We start from the raw sequence: 19,252 nt of genomic DNA on the forward strand, positions 1-19,252 counted from the left end.
GGATGCTCCAACGTCTTTTCCCACCGCTGATTTCCGTTAAACATTTGTCTGGGGACGACACGCCGCGCCCCCCAGGGTGGCCTCTCGCAGGCAAGGCCGGCCACGCGGAGGACAGCGGCGGAGGGCTCCGCGCGCACTTCCTGCGGGGCGGCGGGCGGGGCGGGGCTTCGGGCGCACCTCCCCGTCCCCCTCCCCTCCCGCCTCCTCCCGCCTCGGGGGCCGGCCGAGGCGCCGCGGGGGCGGGGCCGCCAACGGGCTGGGCGGCGTGGCGGAGCTGGCTGGGCAACCCCAGCCGAAGTGCGAGCGAACCGCGGCGGGCTCGGGCGCCGAGAGGGGTTAAGCGGTGCAGAGCAGCCCAGCCCCGCACAGCCCCGCACAGCCCCGCACAGCCATCACAGCCCGGCCTGGCCGCGCGCGGCCAGAGACAAGCCGGCGGGTGGCGGCAGCGGCGGCGGCTCCCCGCCCGGCCGGTGCAGGGCCTCCGACCGACCGCGGCCGAGCGGGGCCTGGGCGCGGGCGCTGGGGGAGCCCGCCGCGGCGGGCACAGGAGGAAGCGGCGGCGGCGCGTCCCTAGCCGTGCGCGCCATGTCGGGCGGGCCCCCCAAGGGCCTGCCGTCCACCGGGCCCCACTCCCTGCTCGACATGCCGCACCCGCTGGCCGGCTCCAGCAGCGAGGAGGCCGTGGGCGGCGACAGCACGCCCAGCCCGGACCTGCTGATGGCCCGCAGCTTCGGCGACAAGGTGGGGCGCACGGGGCTGGGGACCGGGAGGCGCATTTCGCTCTCGCGGGGGATGGTGGACCCGTAGCTCCCTCTGGGCGCCGGGCCGCGCCCACCCTGGCGCCCCTGCCCGGGGGCGGGCATGCCCTGGGCCCCAGAGCCTTTGGAAAAAGCGTCCCTCCCTGCCGCCCCCGCGGGGTCGTAGCGGCGCGGAGAGCGGCCGGAGGGGGCGGGCATGCCCGGCTGTGACGGAGCGCGGGCGCCAGTGACAGCTGGTGGGGAGGGGTCCTGCCCGCATGTTGGGGCCGCTGGCGGGTGTGCGGTGCCCGGCGCCTGCGTCCTGGGGGGGGGGGGGGGGGGTCCCAGGTTCCTCCAGGAGCATCCCCGAAGGCTGAGCTGCTGGGTAACTTGTAGCTCCCCACTTTCCTGGGACTGCAAAGGAGCAAGAGTTAATGGTTTTCCGTGGTAGGACTGGCAGCCTTGGTGTTACTGCCAGAGTCATTTTCCCCACGCTCTGTCATGTGGGGAGTGATCTTTGTTTAGGTTTGCTATGTGCCCTGCGGAGTCACCTGACTCAGACCCCAGCGGGCGAGGGGAGAGTCTCCCTGTGGTTTTCCGTCTGGGGCTCGGTTCACCTCTGACGGCCCTCCACACTGGTTAGCTTTGGCAGAGGCCCGTTTTGTGGTTGATGGGAAGAAAGCTCGCCCTTTGACCTTCTTTGTGCCGGAGGAGGCTCCTGATTTTCTTAGAGCAGCATAATTCTGGTGTTGCTTTGAGAGACCACAGAGTCCCGCGAAGGGTTAAGGGGCGGCATCCACCCCCCCCCCATTTCGGCTGTGACCAGAGCTTGAGCTGTGATTCTGTCAGCCCTGCTGCAGCCACCTTCTCACTAATTGCAGAAATTAGAATTGGTCTTAACATTTGTGATCAGGATTCCCTCTTCCTGGTAAAATACTAAATGAATTCCTCCTAATCCCAATGTTAAATGGGATCGGACGACCTAATTCTTTACCCCATAGATTGGAGGGCATGTGGTACAGTAAAAATGAGTGTATTAGGGCACGGAGGACTCAAGATAGATATGAAGGGGAACTTGGTGTATCTTAAAGAGTTTATGAAAGCCAGGAGTGGAGAGTAGAGGGTTAGGAGCAAAAGGACTTAAAAAGCGAATGAAACCAATGGATTGAGCAGTTTGAGGTCGGTGTGTTGGCATTTGTGATTATTTCTCTTTATTTTATAGATGATACACTATATGAAGGGTTGTGTTGCTTGGAAATACCTTGTGTGTATTTGGCATTCAATAAGCAATTGTTGAGTGACTGGATAAATAATCTGTTGCTTTCTCCTAGACCGAGAAATTATTCCTACAGGCATGTAGGACAGGGACCGAAGTTGAACCTTCTGATTTCCTTCCCAGGATAGTGAATTTATTATCTATGGCTGTGTAACAAATTACTCCAAAACTTAGTACTGAAAATACTGTGTGGGGGTCAGTAGTGTCATCTAGGAGCAGCTAGGCTGGGTGGTTCTGTCCTCAGGTCTCTACTGAGGTGGCAGTCAAGGTGTTGACCAGAGCTTGGGTCATCTGAAGGCTGGTTTTGGGGAGGATTTGCTTCCAAGCTCACTTACTCGGCTGTTGGCAGGCTTTAGCTCCTCTTTTTTGGGCTGCTTGACATGGCGACTAGCTTTCCCCCAGAACAAGTGGTCCAAGAGAGCAAGAGATCCCAGGACTCAAGCTATACTCTTGTATAAGCTAATTTTGGAAGCGACATAATTCTGCCATATTCTGTTTGTCACACAGACCAATGCTAGTACAAAGTGGGAAGAGGGTATGAATACCAGGTGGTATAAATATGGGAGCCATCTTGAATGCTGGTTGCCGCTGATGGCTATTTTATTTATTTTTTAAAAATTTGTATTTACTATTAATATTATTATTGCTACTGTTACCCTTATTTTTAGTAATTGCTATACCCAGTGTGGGGCTCAAGTCATGATGCTGAGATCAGGAGTCATATGCTCTTCTGACTGAGCCAGCCAGGTGTCCCCAATGATTTAAACATTGGCTTAATGATCCACTCTTGGCAGATACCTGTCTCAGAAATATGGGCATTTTCCTAATAAATACTGGCAGGACAAATGCCTTGTACCACTAAGAGCTTGTTGGTGGGCGGGAAGTCAGGCCCAGGTCTAATTACTGCTGGCTTTCTTTACAGGGACAGTTCTGTGAGAAATACTATCTTGAAGCTGTTATTATTAATTATTGAATATTTATTAAGTCTCCTTACAGCTGTAAGAAGCATCAAAATGACATCACTCCCAAGGGCCTGATTTATAGTAAGCCACTTTTCCTTAGAGGTTAAGTAATGTAATTTCTTTCCCTGACTGGAAGTAACATTTTCCTTGAATCTTGGCATGCACGTGTGTTCTAGTGACTGTGGGGAAATTTCTGTAGAGAGAAGCTAGCATTCAACTGAGGTGAGTCAGGAGAAGGAAGCCTTCACTTTGGCCTCTTTCTCTTGCCCCGGCAGCATGGGGGTCATTGGAGGACAGGGAGGAAAGCTGAGTGCTGTGATCTGTCTTTGAAAAGAAACCTGTTTTCTCGTCTTTTTGGACAATGGAGTTGTGACCCTGGATGCCTGGTTCAGAGTCTGTTCTGGGCTTGGAGAATGAGGGTTTGACAGGCTGCTCATGGCACAGGGTTGTTGTATTATACGGAGGAGAATTGCTTTCTCTGGACCCAGGATGTTGCCAAGAATGGAAGCCTCGTGGTTTGGCCCCGCAGACACTTCTGGGTGGTGTCTGTGATGCTTGCGGGAGATGGAAACAACAACCAAATATGATGGCTTTTCATCCACTAACTTCTAAAATCATTCAAACCTTGGAGTCATGGGAGAATCCTTCCTATCTTCCAAGGGTTGCTAGGACTAATTCTTTCCATGCCTCACCAGGCCTTCTATCACTACAAACTTCATCTCCACCTAAAATGGCCTGACTCTTGTCTGTCTTTCATCTGCAAACCACTCTGGGCTACTTCTCCCCTGGCTCAGCCTCCAAGTTTCTGTGTCCCTCCCAACACTCATATACTGAGCCCACTCTAGGCCCAGCTGTGGTTAACACCCCTTCCCACATCCTCAACCTCTCCACTCAACTCTTCCGCCTACTTTCTGCCCTTTTCAGTGATGGCTTCTTCCAAAATCTTCAGAGTGGAGGTGTCTTTCCGTCCCCTACTCCGCTTATATCAGTATCAGGAGATGGGGGTCGATGTCCCCTTCTCCCCACTGCCCTTTGCAAACCAAGCTCTTCTCCCCGGAGGCCCATGTCATTTTATTGGTTAGTCACTTATTTGAGGGCCTACCAGGAGACAGGCACTGTTCCAGGAACTTGAGCAGAGTCAGCCAGTTGAAGACCCCTGCCCTCACTGGGTACTTCTCAGTGAGTATGTCCTATGTTATGTAATACATGCTATGGGAGGGAGAAGAAGTAGGTTGGGGAGGGGGTTCATGATCACTGGCTGTGGGAGGAAGATTTGGATAGGCCTTCCTGAGAACTGGAGATTTTAGAGACGTGGAGGAGGTGAGGGAGGGAGTTAGCAAGTGGATGTCTGGAGGAGTGTCCAGCTGGAGGCTCACAGGCATCTGCCTGGTGTGTTGTGGAAGAGCCCAGAGGCCACCGTGGCTGGGGCAGAATGGACAATGGAGAGTTGTTGACGTACAGCAGAGAGGGGAGGGTCAGACCATGGAGGGTCTCATAGGCCACCCTGAGAATGTTGGCCTTTGCTTTGAGGCCCCATTTAGGGTCTTGAGTGGAAGGAGGACTTGATCTGACTTACGTATTGAAGAAGGTCATGCAGGCTGTTGAATTGAGAGCCCTTTATTTGGCTATTGCACTGAAATTCATTTCCTTTTAGTTAAAAGACCATAAACCAAATGCAGACTGGCAAAGGAAAAAAAAAATCTTTGAAAAGCCCCAGATAGTTTGGCTTCAGGAGTGGCTGGAGCTAGGTATTTAAATGATATCGGAAATCTGTCACTCTCCGTCTCTTGGCTCTGCTTTCTTCTGTGTTAGTTTTATTCTCAGGCTAGCAAAGGGATATGTTCTACAAATAAGCCTCACAATTTCAGCAGAAAGAGCGTACCTCTTTCCTGATAGCCCCAGCCTAAGCCCTGGGCTGGTGTCTCGGGAGCCTCAATTGGGTCAGGCACTGGAACCAAGCTTTGTTAATTGATTGCCCAGACCTGAAGCAGATCCTTATCTTTGGAGCACGGAGAAAGGAAGTGTTTTGTAGGTCTGTGCATTTGAATGGTGAAATGTACATATAAAGTACATAAAATGTTTAAAGGATAAAATGTATCTATACAGTTTAAAGAACAAAAAATACTCCTGTTCCTCCTATCCCCCAGTTTAAGAGAATATTGTTAGTATCTTAGGAGCCCTGTGTGAGCTGGGGGAGGATGGAGGTGGTTTCCAAAGCAGAATCAGGACGCTGCTAATAGAAGGAATGAACGAATGGGGGACAAGCAGAAACAAATGTCCATTTTACAGGACTTCCATGACTTTTTCATTACCTGTTGTTTCTAACTCATTAAAATCTCTAGACCTTGGGGAGCCTCGGTGGCTCAGACGGTTAAGCCTCTGCCTTCCGCGCCCAGGGTCCTGGGATTGAGCCCTGCGTCAGGCTCCCTGCTCCATGGGGAGGCTGCTTCTGCTCCACCTCTCTTTCAAAAAAAAAAAAAAAAAAAAAAAAAAAAATCCCTAGACCTCAACTCACTGTCTTCTCAAATCATACCCTCCCCTCAAGAGAACCCTGTTCAGGGAGCCTGCTTCCCCTCCTCTCTCTCTACCAGCCTCTCTGCCTACTTGTGATCTCTGCCTGTCAAATAAATAAATAAAATCTTAAAAAAAAAAAAACCCTGTTCAAACCTTCAAAACTATTGGTTTCTTGACTTTATTTCCACACACCTTGACCTCTTTTTCAGTTCAGCTGCCCTCTCCCGGCCACACCCTTGCGTTCGAATACCCAGAATGGTTTGGGCTTTGAGTCAGTGCCGTGAGATACCATCTTCTCTTGCCTTCCCCGCTCCCAGTCAGCAAGGACCGACTGCACCTGTTCGCTGACTGCCTCTGCTCGCCTCCCTCCTTCACCGTGCACCGCTCCTCCGCCTCCTGCCAGGTCCCGGCCTCCATGCCCTTGCTCTCCTTCCTTTACACCCAGCCTGGATCATTCCGCGGGTTCAGGTCTTTTGCCTACACCTGGGGTGCGAACACAGCCTGCGAATCACTGCCCGGGTCAGTTCACGGGAACCAACCCCAGCTGGGGCCTCAGTGGTGCTGGGTACTCGATCCTTTCCACAGAGGCTCTGTCGCTCACACCTTCCGCCCCTCTCCTCCGCCCTCCCGTTCTGCTGATGAGAAGACAGTCGGGATTCTAGGCCTCTCTGCGACCGCGGCCCGCCCTGTCTGGCCTCTGAGACCTTTGCTCTGTTCGTCACCCTCATTCGTTCCTGTGTCCTCACGCTCCCTCTCGCCTGGCTCATTCCATCAGTACTGAAACACGCTCAGGTCACCCCTCACTTGTAAAACAAACGAGGAGTGAAGAAAACTCTGCTGTGAGGCTTTCTTCTTCCCCGTCTCAGGATCTCTTTTGTGACTCCTCCTCACAGTGGAACTCTTTGAAGGCACGGTCTGCCCTTCTTGTCTTCCTCGCTCACTCCTCAGCCCGCTGCTGTCTGGTTTCTGACTTTACTCGTGACTTCCTTCTTGCAAAATCCAGTAGCCGCTTCACCGTCCTCGGCTGTCCTGACCTCCTCTTCCTCCAGCCCTTGATGCTGTCAAGTACCCTCCTTCTGGAAGCACTTTCTGCTTCCAGGCACGCTGGCTGTGTTTGAATCCCAGCGCTGCCTACCTACAGGCTTTGCAACAGGAAATTATTTGACCTCTCTGAGCCTCAGTTTCCTCATCTGTAAAGAGGGGACAACAGAAGGAGCTCTGGCACGGGGTCAACGTGAGGCTCTGGGGAGTCTGCACTTAGAGTAGTGCCTGATACATGGGAAGCCTTTAATAAATGGGAGGTGGTGACGGCGGTTACTCCTGGGGGCTGTACACTCCGTATCTCCTTTCGCATTTCTGCCTGTTCTTTGTCTGCGTCGGTATCAGTCGTGAGCCCGTCAGGGTGAAAAACCTCTGTAGGTATCTCAAACCGAAAGGCTGTAATACAGGGAGTTAGTTACATAGGCCTTGGAAGGCACGAGAAGTCAAGCAGAAGATGGTGAGATTAACAGAGCAGCAACAGCAGGAAACTGCTGTCACCCTCAGGGCCGGAGGGTCAGCGAGAGGAGGTGATGTTATAACCCTTCTGAGCTTCCGTGGGAACTAGAAGCATGGCAGGGCGGCTCCACAAGGGTGGGGTCCCCTGAGGAGGGGAGGCCCGGAGAGGAAGCAGCTGTTGCTGGGGATGCTCTTTGAACCAGAGCAGAAGACTCTGGGCAGAGGCAGAAGCTCCCCGGCTTCTATTCTCATCCTGTGTTCTGGTCTTTCATCAGCATCTTCCGTTGGCCAAAATAGCTTCCTTGGTGGACGTGTGACTCGAGGAGAGCCTAACAGTCTTCGTTAGATTTGCTTGGATGGCCGCTGGGGGAAGGGTGTCTCTTCCTGTAAGATTGTGCACCTGTGTTTGCTGCGATGTGGAGAGGGGCTCACGAAGAGGCTGGAGAGGAGAGGAGAGCTGGGAGAGAAAGGGGGGAGGCAGGCCCCGTGGCTCCCTCGAATCCTGGACCCGCCTGTGCCGGTGATGCGCGAAGCCAGCGCTGCTGCTTGGTTCCAGGAGGTTGTGAATTCCCTTTTACTGACACTCTTTTCAGTTGGGTTTTGTCACTTGACACTTTAAAAAAAAAAAAAAAATATATATATATATATATATATATATATATATATATATATATATATGTTGACTGACAGATAGGTTGACCTTAAAATGTGAAGTGAGAGTTGAGTTTTACTTTGGGACTGTTGAAGAGGGGGGCTTTGTTCCTGTCGGTCAGCCCCACTGTCGGGGCGCACGTCTGCAGCCAGCTGAGGCGGCAGAGGGGGTGTTTTCACCGGGTCCTGGAAGTCTGAGGGGCCTTTCAGGTGTGAGGTGGGGAAAGCACCACGGGCTGAGGGAGAAGCCTGAGCACAGCTCCGGAGATGGGAAAGGCCTGTGCCCGCTGGAATGGGATCGAGTGGAGTCGTGTGTTGGGATGGGTTTTGAGGGGCTGGGGGTGGGGATTAGTGAGGAGCGGGCAGCCCCCAGACTGCTTTGAGCGCACTGACGTGGAGGTCAGCTCTTGTTCTTCAGGCAGGAGTCGGCCCTCGAGGGGTTTTGAGTGGCGGACGGCACGGTCTGCGCTGGCAGTGACGAGCCCATAGGCAGGTGTTGGCCTGGCTTCGTCCGGAGCGGTGGCCTGCAGGACGGAAGATGAGAAAATGTCAAGATGCCTCGTTTTGGTAGAGCGGGGACACCTGGCCGCCCTCACGGAGCGTGCGCGAGCACGAAGACCATTAGGGTGCGGTTTGAGGACAGGAGTCAGGACGGAGGGGTCTGAACCCCACCTTCGGAAGCCTCCTCAGAGTTCAAGGCTTAGCCCAGAGGCCGCTCCCAGGAAGCTCTTCCTCAGCATACGGACGCCTAGACCCGGAGCTCCAGCCTGAGGGGGCGGCCGGAGTGGCAGCCCGGAGCTCCAGCCTGAGGGGGCGGCCGGAGTGGCAGCCGCTGAGGTGCGGTCCCTGAGGTGCGAGCTGACAGAGCGTGTGGGAAGCAGGGGTGTGGCACTGGTCACGGGAAGGGTGGTGGCCGGAGGGAAGACGGGGTTGAGGGAAGACATTTAGCATCGGGGAGACTTGAGTTTTAGTGGAGGTTACAGGGAAGCGGACAGATGTTTTGTGTGAAAACGAAAGACAGCTCGGCAGAGGCGCACCGGCTCGTGTGTGAGGGACTTGGTTTGTTTATGAGGCATGGGGGGGTTCCATGTGGTCTCGCGTTGCTCACCCCACAGAATTCCTCCCTTTGGCCGCCACAGCAGCAGTTGCGCGGCTGTTGAGTGTGTGTGTGGCTGGCAGGAGGGTGTGCGGACCAGGGCCGGAGGGCTGTGAGGAGCGGCGCCGTTTCAGGACTTCTGCTGGAGCGAAGGCCCCGAGGCGAGAAAAACACACCTCGTGTCCGGGGAGCAGAGAGCAGGCACCTTGGAAACCTTTCTGTCCCGAGCAAGCACTTGTAGGCCTGGCTCTGCTGGATGCTGAGGGCACTGAGGAAGATTGAAATAAAAAGGAACCCCCTCAGGCGGTCCTTGGTCTCGTGGAGACATGGCAAAAAGATGGTTCCAGTGGAATGTGAAAAATGTGAACCGTATTTACTAGCTCTGGGGCCTTGGGCAGGTTTCCTAACCTCAGTGTCCCCCACCTAGATTCTGGGTTACCTTTACGGGCTGTTCCGAAGATGGAATGCACGTTTGCAGTGACAGTGTCTGGAGACGGTGAATGCTGTGCAAATGCTGGTGTTTGTATGGCCTGGGAAGCCGACCCTGAGAGAGAGTTTAACCGCTAGGAGTTTACTGGAGGGATGAAGGGACGTGAGGCAGGCAAGGGAAGGCACCCAAAAAAGATAAGTCACCGAACCAGTTTCCACCCCTCGGAGCCCGTGCAGAACACACACCTGGGTTGTCCACACCCGGGGTGAGGCAGGGGGTCTCCGAGGCAGCCTTTATCGGCCACTGGTTGTGCACTGCATGGATGGCGTGTTGGGCATTGAATCTGCGAGCATTTTCCGGTCTGCCCCGTGGGTGGGCACCGCGGGGGAAGCAGTCAGGCCAAGAAGCGCAGGCGCTGGCAGCTGGAAGTCAGGCCAGTGGGCCCTGAGGTGGTCAGGGCGAGGGGACACGGGCGGGCCCCGGCTGTCTCCGCCACAGTTATTATGAGAGTGAGGTACAGGGATAGAAGTAGGGAGTGACCCTGCTTAGGAGAAGGGTGGCTTTTCCCAAGGAAATGATGTTTGAGGTGGAGAATGGAGAAGTAGACGTTTTACAAATGGACAGAGCAAAGAAAAGTAAGGGGAGCAGAAAAACCAGCACGTGCCGAAGCTGGGCGGTATCTGGTCGCAGGAATGGCCCAGGGAGGGCGGCTGAGTCTAGCAGCTGGAGAGGGAGTTAGTGGGCAGGTGGAGGTCTGGATCGGCAGACGGCGAGGGCTCTGTCCCACACGACTGGGAGGCCAGTTGGATTTTAAGCAGGGAAGGTGCAGGGCCGTACTTGTTAGGTCACGGAGACTGAGCCCCTAGCTGGGATAAGGTGGGTGGAATCAAGAGGTGGGGAGTCCTGGCAGAAGACGGTTGGAGCAGAAGGCTGCAGCTTTAGTGGAGTTTTGACTCCCTGACTTCAGGGAGTGTATTGCTCTGGAGTTCTGTTTGCAAATGATGGAAATCAGGCTCTCACTAACTTAAGCAAAAAAGGGCGAACCCATCAACAGTCTCACTTGAACCACGGGAGTGAGCTGGAAGCAGGGCTCTGAATGTTCCTGCGGTTCAGCTTCATGCTCCAGAGCAGTTTTATCCGTGAGGGAGGGAGTGGGCAGCTGGCAGGTCCCAGCCCTCCCATTTTACAGCCGTGCCTCTGGAGAGGGAGTAAATCTCTTACACAGGGAGGAATCTCGGGGAGCTGTGGCTCGGGTCCTGTACCCTGCCTGAGACCAATCAACTGGACCCAGAGGTTCAACCATGGCTTGGGGGGTGGCTGGGGAGGGAGTCTGAAAGAGTAGGTCAGCCCTCTTTCCAGCTTCAGGGTTCTGGAGCAGCTCTGAGCTGTGTGTGTTAGGCAAACAGTAAGAGATTACTTACAAGGGAGACTCTTGGGTCACGGGTTTTAGTGACTGGCCGAATCATCATGGCAAGAATAAAACAAATTTTGGGAGAAATAGGTCAAAAATTAAACTATAGATTTTTTAAGACTTTTAATTTTTTATTTTATTTTTATTATTTTTTAAAATTATTTATTTATTTTAGAAAGAGAATACGCAGGCGGAGGGAGGGGCAGAAGGAGAGAGAGAATCTCAAACAGACTCCCTCCCACTGAGCACAGAGCTGACTTGGGGCTTGATCTCACGACCCTGAGATCACAACCTGGGCCAAAACCAAGAGTCCGATGCTTAGCCGACTGTGCCACCCAGGTGCCTCAGGCGTAGTTGCCTTTTAAAAGAAAAATTGAGATATAAATCACATACCATCAAATCCACTATTTTTTAATTTTAAAGATTTTATTTATTTATTTACACACAGAGAGAGAGATCACAACCAGGTAGAACAGCAGGCAGAGAAAGAGGGGGAAGCAGGCTCCCTGCTTAGCAGAGAGCCCAACGCGGGACTCGATCCCGGGACCCTGAGATCATGACCTGAGCTGAAGGCAGAGGCCTAACCCACTGAGCCACCCAGGCGCCCCTCAAATCCACTTTTTAAAAGCATGTAGTGTGTATGGTTTTAATTTATTCACAAGGTTGTGCAACCGTCACCAGTTTCCAGTTCTAGAATGTTCATCACCCCAAAGATAACTCATCCTACCCATTAGCAGACCCTCCCTCCCCCCCCAACACCTGGTAACCACCATTCTATTTTCTGTCTTTATAAATATGATACCTCTCCTTTAGATACCTTATGGAAATAGAATCATATAGTATTTGTCTCTGTAACTATCTTATTTCCTTAGGATAATGATCTCAGGGCTCATCCATGTTGCAGTATGTGAGAGGATTTTCTTCTTTTTAAAGACTGAATAAGGGGCGCCTGGGTGGCTCAGTGGGTTAAAGCCTCTGCCTTCGGCTCAGGTCATGATCCCAGGGTCCTGGGATCGAGCCCTGCATCGGGCTCTCTGCTCAGCAGGGAGCCTGCTTCCTCCTCTCTCTCTGCCTGCCTCTCTGCCTACTTGCGATCTGTCAAATAAATAAATAAAATCTTTTAAAAAAAATAAAGACTGAATAATATTCCATTGTACGGTTAGATCATATTTTCTTTATCCATTCATCTTCTGGTGGACATTCAGTTTGCTTCTAACTTTTAGTTATTGTATATAATGTTTCAGTGGACATGGATGTACAGATACCTCTTTGTGATCCTGTTTTCATTTTTTTTGTTGTTTTTGTTTTGAAGTATAAACCCAGAAGTGGGATTGCTGGATCATATGGTAATTCTGTTTTTAATTTTTGAGGTACTTTCATCCTGTTTTCTGTAGTGGATGTACCATTTTATAATCCCACTAAAAGTACACAAGGGTTCTAATTTCTCCACATTCTTACCAATACTTGAAATTTTCTATTCTTTTTTTAAAAGCTTTAAATTTTTTAATTTAAATTTTATTTTAATTTAATCTTTTTTAGAGAGGGAGAGTGAGGGTGTGGGGGGAGGCAGAGGGAGAGAGAGAGAGAATCTTAAGCAGGCTCCATGCCCAGCGTGGAACCCAAGGTGGGGCTCGATCTCACAACCCTGAGATCATGACCAGAGCTGAAATCAAGAGTCAGACACTTAACCAACTGGGCCCCCCAGGTGCCAGCTATTTTCTGTTCTTTTGACAAAAGTGGCCATCCTAATGGATACAACATTTGGTTTATATTTCTTTGATGACTGGTGCTGTTGAGTGTCTTTTCCTACACTTTCTGGCCATTTGTATATATTTTTTGGAGAGATGTCTATTTGAGTCCTTTGCTAATTTTTTATCAGATTATTTGATTTTTTGTTGCTCAGTTGTAGGAGTTAATTTTTATATTCTGGATATTAACCCTGATCAGATACACAATTTGTAGGTATTGTCTCCCATTCCATAGGTTGCCTTTGTGTCTTTTACACAATTTTTTAAAGTTTGCAGTAGTCCCATTTATCTATTTTTGCTTTTGTTGCCAGTGTTTTTAGTGTCATATCCGAGAAGTCATTGCTAAGTCAATGGCATGAAAATTTTCTCGTATGTTTCTTCTAGGAGTTTTATAGTTTGGGGGTCTTAGGTTTGGGTCTTTAATCCACTTTGAGTTAACTTTTTTAAAAAAGATTTTATTTATTTATTTGTCAGAGAGAGAGGGGGAGAGGGGGAGGGGGAGCACCCGCAGGGGTGTGGCAGGCAGAGGGAGAACGCGGAACTCAGTCCCAGGACCCTGGGATCATGACCCGAGCTGAAGGCAGACACTTAACCAACTGAGCCACCCAGGTGTCCTGTGAGTTAACTTTTGTATATGGTGTAAGATGAGACTTCCACTGCATTCTTCTGCATGTGGATTTCTAGTTTTCCCAGCACACCATTTGTTGAAAAGACTGTCCTTTCCCTGTTGAGGACGTATATAATTCTAAAGCTAATTTCTTACTAAAATCAATAAATCATATTAATAGTTGAAGTGCCATAGATGAATTTATCCTGCAGATGTTTGAGCGACTTCTCTGTTCTGTGTGCTGGGTAAGGCCTGTCCTTGGGAATCAAGATATCTAAATTCTGGAAATGACATTAGCCTGGGACGGGTCCGTAATTAGAATAGACATGCTTGTAGAATAGCTGTTTTACTGCAAAAACGGAAGACAGACTTTCTCCAGGGCTAGTGAGGGCAGAGATGTGTTCTAAGGAACTGAGCTTGTTGTCATCCTGCTGGCGTCAGCATTTATGCTGCAAAAAATGCAATATAGCAGCCTTTCTCTGTGCCGTCCAGTCAAGCAAACCTTGTTTATTTCATGACTTGCATCAGCAGTTTGAAGGCACGTGGACTTTTTGTTCATTTTTCTCAAAGATTTATACAGGCCTATTGTGTGCCATACCTTGAGGATACATGGATGGACAAGATGACCTTACCTTTAGGCGGTCAAGGCCCAGGAGAGGAGACAGAGGAGGTGCAGTGAAGGATTGCAGTAGGGGTTGCACAGAATGCTGGGAGGGTAGTTAGAGTGATTTCTTTTGAGTTAAAGAAATTCTAGAGTAAAGCACGTTTCAAGGAGGCATTGAGTTACCTCTTACAGGTTTTGTCCTTGATATTAATGGTCAGCATTGGAATTTCAGTGAGAATTTGAATAATTGTTTTCTGGTCTGATAATAATAGGGAACTCTTTTTACTGTCTTTCAGCCTGTAGATTTTATTATGCCCATGTTAATCCAGTGTATCCAAGATTGACTGTAATATGTGGGACCCAGTGCAAAATTGAAATGCTCGTCCCCTTGTTAAGATTTTATTAAGAAAAAAAAAAAAAAGATTTTATTAAGAATTCCAAGATGGTGACAGCAGAGCATTCAGCCCAGTGTGGAAACCTTCTGAGCACAGGATCACAGACCCACAGAGCTGGCCCCGAGTATACTCTTTAGAGGTACTGGTGGCCATGTCCTGTTAAAATCACCTCTTGTCCTTCTTGGTGTTCTAGGTAAGGACTGCTGGATCCTTGGTGTGCTTGTGATGAGTCCGGCTTCCTGGGGCTGGCTTCTCCGGTCTGGGTTGACCGTGGTCCTTGCGACTCCATCGCCTGTCAACATTCTAACATTTCCTGTTTTTAGAAGAACTTAACGTAAACTCCCCTCCTGCCCAGCTTTTCGTGGTTAATGTGTGCTTCGGACTGCTTTTCATTTCCCCAACCGTTGCTTCTACTTTCTTTCCCTTTTTGTTCGGGTCTCTCCCCCGCAGAGGGTGCCCAGCCTCTGTGCTCCCCCAGTTATCCTTGCCTTCGCCCAGAGATAAAGGCGGGGGTGGGCACGATCGCTGCTGACATCTGCAGAGCGCCAGCTGTTTGGGAGCCTTGCTGGATCTTCTCCGTGCACTCCCCTATGGTGTAGTTCCTGTCTTGTTCCCCTTTGACAGCTGGGGAAACGTAGGCTCTGGGAGCAGTAACTTGGTTCAAGTTGCCGAGCTAGAGGAGAGTGGGGCAGGGATTTGAACTTGGGTCTGTCTGACTTGAGAGCCTGCTCTTCCTCGCGGCCACCACTGCTCGAGACCTGGCTTTCTTCCCCAAGCCTCCCCGATCTCTGAGCACTTGCGCACCTTAGTCACTGAACCTCGGGTTTCCACTACAAGGTGCATCTGCATGCTGAGGGGGAATGAAGCCCATCTCTCCTGTGTCTTAGCTCAGGTCTCTTTTCTCCATTTTTGCAGCCTTTGTCCTCACCACACCAGTCTCCCTTGTCAGGAAGTTTCCCAAGGCTTGCTGGCTCCTGCCCGCTCACTCTCCTCAGCCCCGCCAGGCTCCTCGGAGGAGCAGTCTTTGTGCGAGGCCTCCATCTGCCTCGCCATCTGCCTGCTCTCGCCTGGGCATCGGGGTCCACGGTCCAGCTCTGCCCCACCCCTCGCCACTGCAGAGACCTGCAACGGCTCTTTTCGCACCGTGGAGCTCAGGCCTTTAGAGCTGCAGAGACCTGGGAGGGCATCCACCCTAACACCCTCTTGTTTTCACTTGCATCTGGGGCCCTGTGAGAGAAGCAATTTGTCAGACCCAGGTCACCCAGCTAGCTCCTGGTGGAGCTGAGCCTAGGACCCAAGTTTCCAGACTACTTGGTCTGGTGCTCATTTTCTGTGACTTGTGACACTAACCAGCCTCCCCTTGATTTTCTTCACTCTCTTTTCTTTTTATTCTCAGGGTCTCCTACCATTCATTGCTGTATTTCCCTAGCCCAGTGCCTGGCATGAAGCAGAGGCTTAATCAATACCTACTGAATGAATGGATTCTGTGCTCTCTGCATCCTCCCCTGGTCTCTGCACCCTGCCTCTCTGGACCTGCCTCTTTTCCCTTCCAGCTCTAACTGTGGGCCCACCAGCCAGGGTCCTCACCCTTGGCTAGTTCCTTACACACCATCCCCAGATGGACTCACACCTGCCCCAAGGTGTAGGATTCCCACACTTTCAGGGTCTGGCTTCAAATGTACCTTCCCAAGTGTTTCTCTGATACTTGATTTTAGCATCCTTAAGATCACTCTATGGGGAGAGTATTTAAAATCATAGCTTTCTTGGCCTCTCCTCCTCCTATCTCATTCCTGCAGGCAACATCGCTGTTTCCCCTCTTTTCATTTCCATTGTCCATGTCCTTGCCCTAATGAAGGTGTCTGATGATCTGTCTTGTTTCCCAGCTTTTACTCAGTCTGCTCTTTTCTGACCACTGTAGCCAGAGTTCCCCTTCCTGAAAACACCCCCCTGTATGTGTCTGTGTGTCATTCCCATCTCCAGAGGCCTGCAGCGACCTCCCAGTGCTTATGCAGTGATGGTGCAGGCCCATGCCTTCTGTATTCATCTACCTATTTGCCTCTCTGGTCCTCTCCTAGGGAGTTAGTTCTATCCTGCCCAAATGATTTTACCCATAAGGTACATGGCAGGTTGTGTGAGTTTTTGCTTGCCCACCTTTTATGTGTTTGTGTTACCGTAGTGTCTCCCACTATGGCTGTGGAACTTTGTTACTCAGAGTGTGTTCTGTGGAACAGTGGCATTGACATTGCCTGGGAGCTCTTTGGGAAGGTGGAGTCTCAGGCTGAATTCCAGACCTACTGACTCAGAATCTGCATTTTGACATTATCCCTAACTCATTTGCGTGCACATTAAAAATTGAGAAGCACTGTCTTCAAACAAGATTATCAGGCTTGACTAAGCATTCACATCATTGGAGGACTTCCTAGATGATACCAATGCCGGGGCCCCACCTCAAGAAATTCGATCCTAGATCCAATGAATCTAGGATGGCCCTGAGACTAGTGTTTTTAAAAAAGGTTTTTGTAGATAGTTCTGATGTGCAGCCAAGGTTGAGATCAATTGCCTTAGAAGAATTCTCAGATTCACCTGGTAGGAGTTTGCCTTCACACACGTATGTCTCTCTTACGCTGCGCCGTAGTGTAGAGCAGGGACTCAGTCTGCTTTGCTTATTGCTGTAATTTCAGGCATGAACAAAGCCTCAGATGGGTTAGGTACTCAGATATTTGTTGACTCAATAAATGGACATGGGCTAAATGATGTATATATAAGAGTATTTGTTGTGATATTATTTCTAATAGCAATAGATAAGAAAGAGTCCAAATATTCATCAGTAGGGAGCTCGTTGTAAACTGTGGTCATTTACAAAATTCAGTATTAAAGGGAATAGGCAGCCTTATACACAGTGATATGCAACAATGGCTGGATATTTTAGGTAAAAAGAAAAAAGGTACATACAAACTGTGTGCAGTCTATCATTTTTGTGTTTTTAAGAGCATAGGCGGAAATGTGTACGCTAGCCTTGGAAGGATCCAACTTTACCTCTCTGAAGGGTCATTTCCTGACCCTTTGAGAGTGTAGTCTTCTGCCCCTGGAGGTTATTTGACCAAATGCGAAAGCACCCTCCTACTCTCTTCCCAATTTGGTTAATAATAGTTGATACTGATTAAAAAGGAAAAATCTGACTAACCAGCCCCTGACTGACCCTGATCGGATTTCAGACAAACAAAAAAAGAGGCTCTCCCTCATAGTTCTGTTGAGTAGACGTGCATGTTGTCCCTGCTTGAAAACTGAATCATAACTGCTCGAAACCTGAAAGGGAGAAAGCTAAGCTGTTAACTGAGGGGATAAAAGAGATAATGCTCTTCTGGTAGTTTTTAATCTGTTCTGATCAAATACAGGTGAATATTGGCTCAGAGTGAGCTTTACCCATTTTTCCCTCAGTTTTTTTTTTTTTTTAAAGATTTTATTTATTTATTTGTCAGAGAGAGAGAGAGCGAGAGTGAGCACAGGCAGATAGAGTGGCAGGCAGAGGCAGAGGAAGAAGCAGGCTCACCGCCGAGCAAGGAGCCCGATGTGGGACTCGATCCCAGGACCCCAGGATCATGACCTGAGCCGAAGGCAGCCGCTTAACCAACTGAGCCACCCAGGCGTCCCTCCCTCAGTTTTTTGAACTATTTTTTTTTTCCCCCCTCTGGGTTCATAAGCAAGTCTTTTCTCTCCTGGTCCAAGTCAACCATTGTTTGGTTGTCCAGATTTCCAGGACTCCCAATTCATGCTTCCGCCTCTATTTTCCTTGGCAAACGGGCTGCCCTGGACATTGCCTGTCTTGGTAAAAGAGGAGGGGGTGTTTTCAGTCTAGTGACGTTAGTTCTTTTCCTTCCCCGTTTGCCTGATCGCAGTCTTTATCCTGGTGCATGGTTACCTGGGCTTCATTGCAGCTTCTTACAGAGAGGGGTGGCCAACTTCTAACAATTGCAAATGGAAAAAGTGGGACCGGGAGGTGGTTACGGTAGTGATGAGACTGACACCTCTTGGTAAGTTGATGCAATTGAGTTGACTTGATTGTCCTAGTGTAACAGCTTCTCTTGGGGAGGCTTGACACATTACTTTAGCTCTCTGAAAATTTCTGAGCAACCTGGAAAGTATCTTATAGAGTATGATAGACTAGACTGTGTAGACTTTTTAATAGAATGAGAGCCAAATTCGGGGCTAACATGCATATCTGCGATTTCTAAGCATGTCTCAAGTGCCATGGTTTGAGCAAAATGATCACATCTCCACTTTCAGGGGCTTCTGAAGAACAGGGTCGCCACTGTTTTTTGTTGTTATTATTGTTTGTTTTGTTTTTCTTAAATCATTCTTATTCTCTTGGACTTTGCCGTGTCCATTGCTGAGTGTGAATGGAAAGGGCCACATTTACTGAAGACGTATTGGGGTGTTCCATGATTATAAGTTATAGAAGCAATGTTTACATTTTACAGACATCATGTATGTGAATATGTTTTCAAGTTTTGACCTTGGTGTGTTTGTTACCTAATTTAAAACAAAAACATAGTACTATCCATTTTAAGCTTTCTTTGTGGTTAAATTATGATGAGGCTGATAGAAAAGTCTTGCTGTTGATTTATACATGAATCAAGGAAACATCTGTCTTATATGCTTATGAGTTTGCAGTAAATGGGTAAAGAGGATCTGTTAATCCTGAGAAATAGTGTTATTGGCAGCCAAGTGAATAAAGTTTATTTGCTACCTCTGCTTCCACACCAAGGAGGTACACCATGTGAAGACATTCAGAATTTTCGTTGAAGAGATTAGAGTAATGTTGACTCATCGCAGGTGCAGCCGAGTAGAAAGAATGGAGCCTTTGGAGTCTGTCAAGGGACTCCTGGTAGTTACTCATTGTTGGCAAGTCACTCGCCTGCCCTGAACATCTGTTATCCTATCAATAAATGGGAATAACAGTAGTACCAACCTCATAACGTTGTTCTGATAACTTAATGAGATTATGCATAGTAGGCCTCAAAAGCTATTCTCAGAGCTAATTTTTATAACTGAGATGGGCAACATGTTTTAGATGACTACAAAGAATATTCTTTGCCTGTTTTTGATAGATACTGACAGTAAGGATAGGTGCACCTTGTGGTATAAATACCCAGAAAATAAAAGATGACAGAGAGGAAAAATGCTAGTTTCTAGAGCAGCAAGGTTGTATGGTAAAGGATTTTTATAAAACAACAGAAAAAAGGAAGAGAAAGTTGACCTAATTCTTGAGAAGAGTACATAAATTGCAGTAAAGAAAATCTTGAGCCCTCTCTAGGATTATTTTC

At 49.5% G+C, this 19,252-nt stretch overlaps 1 protein-coding gene across 1 annotated transcript in view; it reads left to right on the top strand.

Annotated features, from left to right (window-relative positions):
• Window positions 1-585: 585 nt before the first annotated feature.
• Window positions 586-19,252, top strand: part of LOC111145814 (sorting nexin family member 30) — a 106,454-nt gene continuing 87,787 nt past the window's right edge. Inside the window, exon 1 of the mRNA XM_022501061.1 lies at window positions 586-741. Within this exon, the coding sequence (XP_022356769.1) occupies window positions 586-741 (156 nt within the window). The remainder of the gene's footprint in view (window positions 742-19,252) is intronic.

Source organism: Enhydra lutris, unplaced genomic scaffold, assembly GCF_002288905.1.
Source record: "Enhydra lutris kenyoni isolate GAN:26980312 unplaced genomic scaffold, ASM228890v2 scaffoldscaffold13, whole genome shotgun sequence".
Classification (NCBI taxonomy): domain Eukaryota; kingdom Metazoa; phylum Chordata; class Mammalia; order Carnivora; family Mustelidae; genus Enhydra; species Enhydra lutris.